At 44.1% G+C, this 3,684-nt stretch overlaps 1 protein-coding gene across 3 annotated transcripts; it reads left to right on the forward strand.

Moving 5' to 3' along the window:
* Positions 1–595: 595 nt before the first annotated feature.
* On the forward strand, positions 596–1,990 carry LOC148103398 (E3 ubiquitin-protein ligase TRIM35-like). Of its 3 annotated transcripts, XM_087839147.1 has the most exons (3): positions 596–832; positions 1,019–1,285; positions 1,319–1,990. In XM_087839147.1, exons 1-3 carry the CDS (start codon positions 596–598, stop codon positions 1,988–1,990), a joined length of 1,176 nt encoding a protein of 391 aa, XP_087695273.1. The 3 variants fall into 3 exon arrangements, with proteins under 3 accessions (XP_087695273.1, XP_087695274.1, XP_087695272.1); XM_087839148.1 differs by having other exon boundaries at positions 596–1,683; positions 1,733–1,889; XM_087839146.1 differs by having other exon boundaries at positions 596–1,990.
* The last annotated feature ends 1,694 nt before the right edge of the window (positions 1,991–3,684 follow it).

Here is a 3,684-nt window from a genome sequence, read left to right on the forward strand (position 1 = left end):
CACAGTCTGTAACTAAGTGAATCCACCTTAACACCACCTGTGTGTGTGTGACTGCATTACACTCCCACTGCTGGGAACCTGAACAAGAAGCAGAACAAAGTCTGAAATAGAAGCTGACAAACAGCTGCACCACCGAGTGACACTTTATTTTATAAACTTCACAACAGGTTTCATGTTGTGACCTGTGGAGGTGAAAAGACACAAAACCTGTTTGACAGCTTTTGAGCTGCAGGCAGGATTGAAACACACCTTAGTTAAAAGTCAAACAGCAACATTTGTCTCCTCCCCTCACGTCACTCAAATGTGACAAACCAGGAAACAGGAAGTTCTTCGTCCTCAGTAAAGAGAGACGCACAGACGATCAGACTGAGCTCAGACCAAACTAGCAGCTTCCTCTGAGTGAGTCCAGCTACAGGAGAGAAAAGTGGAAAACTCCAACACTGCTGCTTCAAGCTGCTGACGCTCCACACACTGAAGGTGAGTTTGAGCAAAAACACGACTCAAAGGAAGTTTCAGTGAAGGTGGTAGAGGAGGGAGGGGAGCCAGGACTGACTGTACTTCCTGTCTGCTGTTTTCAGCTTCACTCACAGACTCAATGGCTTCCAGATCAGAGGAGGATCTCTGCTGTCCGGTCTGTCAGGAGGTCTTCAGAGATCCTGTTATTCTGTCATGTAGCCACAGCTTCTGTAAAGACTGTCTGAAGAGATGGTGGAGAGAGAGACCAACACACGAGTGTCCAGTTTGTAAGAGAAGATCTTCAAGGGAAGATCCACCTTTATGTCTGGCTTTAAGGAACCTGTGTGAGTCGTTCGTACAGGAGAGAGATCAGAGAGCTTCAGAGGCTCTCTGCAGTCTGCACTCTGAGAAACTCAAACTCTTCTGTCTGGACCATCAGCAGCCAGTGTGTGTCGTCTGCTGTGCCTCAGAAAAACACACCAATCACAGATTCAGACCCATCGATGAAGCTGCACAACAACACAAGAAGGAACTTCAGGAAACTCTGGAGCCCTTAAAGAAGAAGTTAAAGGTTTGTGAAGAAGTTCAAGTGAAGTTTGATCAAACAGCAGAACACATTAAGGTCCAGGCCCGACACACAGAGAGGCAGATTAAGGAGCAGTTTAAGAAGCTTCAGCAGTTTCTAGCAGAGGAAGAGGAGGCCAGGCTGGCTGCACTGAGGGAGGAAGAGGAGCAGAAGAGTGGGATGATGAAGGAGAAGATGGAGGCTCTGAGCAGAGAGATAGCAGCTCTTTCAGACACAGTCAGAGCCACAGAGGAGGAGCTGAGAGCTGAAGACGTCTCATTCCTGCACAACTACAAGGCTGCAGTGGAAAGAGTCCAGCGCTGCCCCCTGCTGGATGATCCACAGCTGCCCTCAGGAGCTCTGATAGACCAGGCCAAACACCTGGGCAACCTGACCTTCAACATCTGGAACAACATGAAGGACATGGTCTCCTACACTCCTCTCATTCTGGACCCAAACACTGCTCATCCAAACCTCATCCTGTCTGAAGATCTGACCAGTGTGAGAGAAGGAGGAGAGAAGCAGCAGCTTCCTGATAATCCAGAGAGGTTTGATGGATTTATCTGGTCTGTCCTGGGCTCTGAGGGCTTTAACTCAGGTACTCACAGCTGGGATTTTGATGTTGGAGACAATACATGGTGGAGACTGGGTGTGTTAGCAGAGTCTGTGCAGAGGAAGGGAGACATATGGTCTGGATTATGGAGAATAGAGTTTGATGAAGGTGAATACTCAGCATGTTCTCCATCAGCTCCTGTCACTGCTCTCTCAGTCCAGAAGAAGCTCCAGAGGATCAGAGTGAATCTGGACTGGAACAGAGGAAAGCTGTCGTTCTCTGATCCTGATACTAACACACACATACACACCTTCACACACACTTTCACTCACAGGATGTTTCCATTCATTAACACTGATGATAAACTGAAGGTGTGTCCGTTGAAGGTGTCAGTGTCAGTGCAGCAGATGAGTTGAGGATGATGATATTTCTAATGTTGTTTCCTGTCAGTGAATTGAAGCTGTTAAACTGCAGCTGTCCTCCTGCTGCCTCGTTGTTCCAAAGCTCTTTGTTTCTCTTTTAGTTCTCACTGTTTCTTTCTGTTTCTGCTGTCCACCTTTTCACATGGAAAATCATTTCACTGTTTCTCACTGAATGACTCCCCAAACTAGATTTGAAATTCTATCAAGTTTCTAATCATTACAAGTGATTCATGTTTCTATTTGATGTGTAAATGGAGATGATTTCGTTTGCTGGGATATGGACTGACATGTGTTGAATGGGAGGAGCAGTTTGTTGTTGTCTTCTTGTCTGTTTATGACAACAATAAATCTATTGTTGAAACAATGATTCATGTTTAACTCCATATATGAAATGTTTCTGATCTTTGAATTCTGTTTGATTAAAGACTTTCTTCATGACACAAATGAGATTTCAGTGTATTAATAGAACTAAATAAGCTCAGAGTTGAAAGGCTGGAGTATTATGTACGTGCTTCACTGTCAGGATCTTCAGGGGGATTCAAAGGGAAACATCAAACATCAAAGATTTAAAAAATAATAAAGATAATAAACACACAGGTCAAAGGTCAGAGTCACAGGAATTAGGAAACAGTTCAGTTTCTTCCGTTTGAAATGTTTCAGTTTCTTTGCTTGATCAGTTCACACTTCTCTCTGTGAACGACTTCAGTGCTTCGTCCATGACTCCTGAAGGTAAAGGGCCCAAAGAGCCAATCAGCAGCTCTGAAACAGGAAATATGACTCATGGAGAAGTTCACAACAGTTTCAGCTGCCAATTGTACTCATCACCATGGAGACTGATGCATCAAATCTAAATAAAGTCTGGATGGAGGCAGAGTGAGTGTTGTAGATGCTGCATTTTGAAGCCTCAGTGTTTAAATTGTGTCCACAGCCACGTAGACAGAGTGGGTGGATTTGCTTCTAGAAGGACTTTGTTGCAGCTCTACAGCAGGTATTTGTTGTTGGATGACATCACATTCAGCAGTGCTGTGACTGAGCCATAAATGTCAGGGCTCAGACGAGGCCCACACATGCGTGTTTGTCGGTACACACAGTTAAGATATGGAACATGTGAACATGAGACATATGAAGAGACTGAACAGATAAAATGTCCTTTATATCCATCAGTGACTTGATGGAGCTTCTTGCTGCAGTGTGTTTGGGTTTGGCTGATAACACTGGTCCTGCATGTTTCCTTCATGCTCTGTGGTAAAAGTGCATCAGTCTGCAGCTCTGTGGTCGTCCTTCTTCTTTTTCTCAGAAACTTCCTGATTTCTTTGTTCTCACTGTTTTGCAGAGGTGTTAAGATTAAAAATAAAAACTGTGAAAAGTTGCTGCTATTTATAAATTTATAAAAAGACACCATTTAATGCTTTTAATAAGCTTAAAAGAACAGAATGAAATGTCTCCATCGCTGTAGTGTAATAATATCACAGCACTGTTGCAGTAATTTTAATGTGTTTATTGCACAGAGACTGATTCAGCTGTGGTCTACTCAGCAGTGAGAACTGAAGACGTCCGTTATGGACAAACAACCATCAGAACAAGGAGGCCCAGGTACAGCTGCTCTTTATCTTTGACTGTGGACAGAGACAAGCTAGCTGCTCCCCCTGTTTACAGCCATCATGCTAAGCTAAGCTAACCAAACCACA

This window comes from Neolamprologus brichardi, chromosome 3, assembly GCF_056152115.1.
Source record: "Neolamprologus brichardi isolate AB-2024 chromosome 3, ASM5615211v1, whole genome shotgun sequence".
Taxonomy (NCBI): Eukaryota; Metazoa; Chordata; class Actinopteri; order Cichliformes; family Cichlidae; genus Neolamprologus; species Neolamprologus brichardi.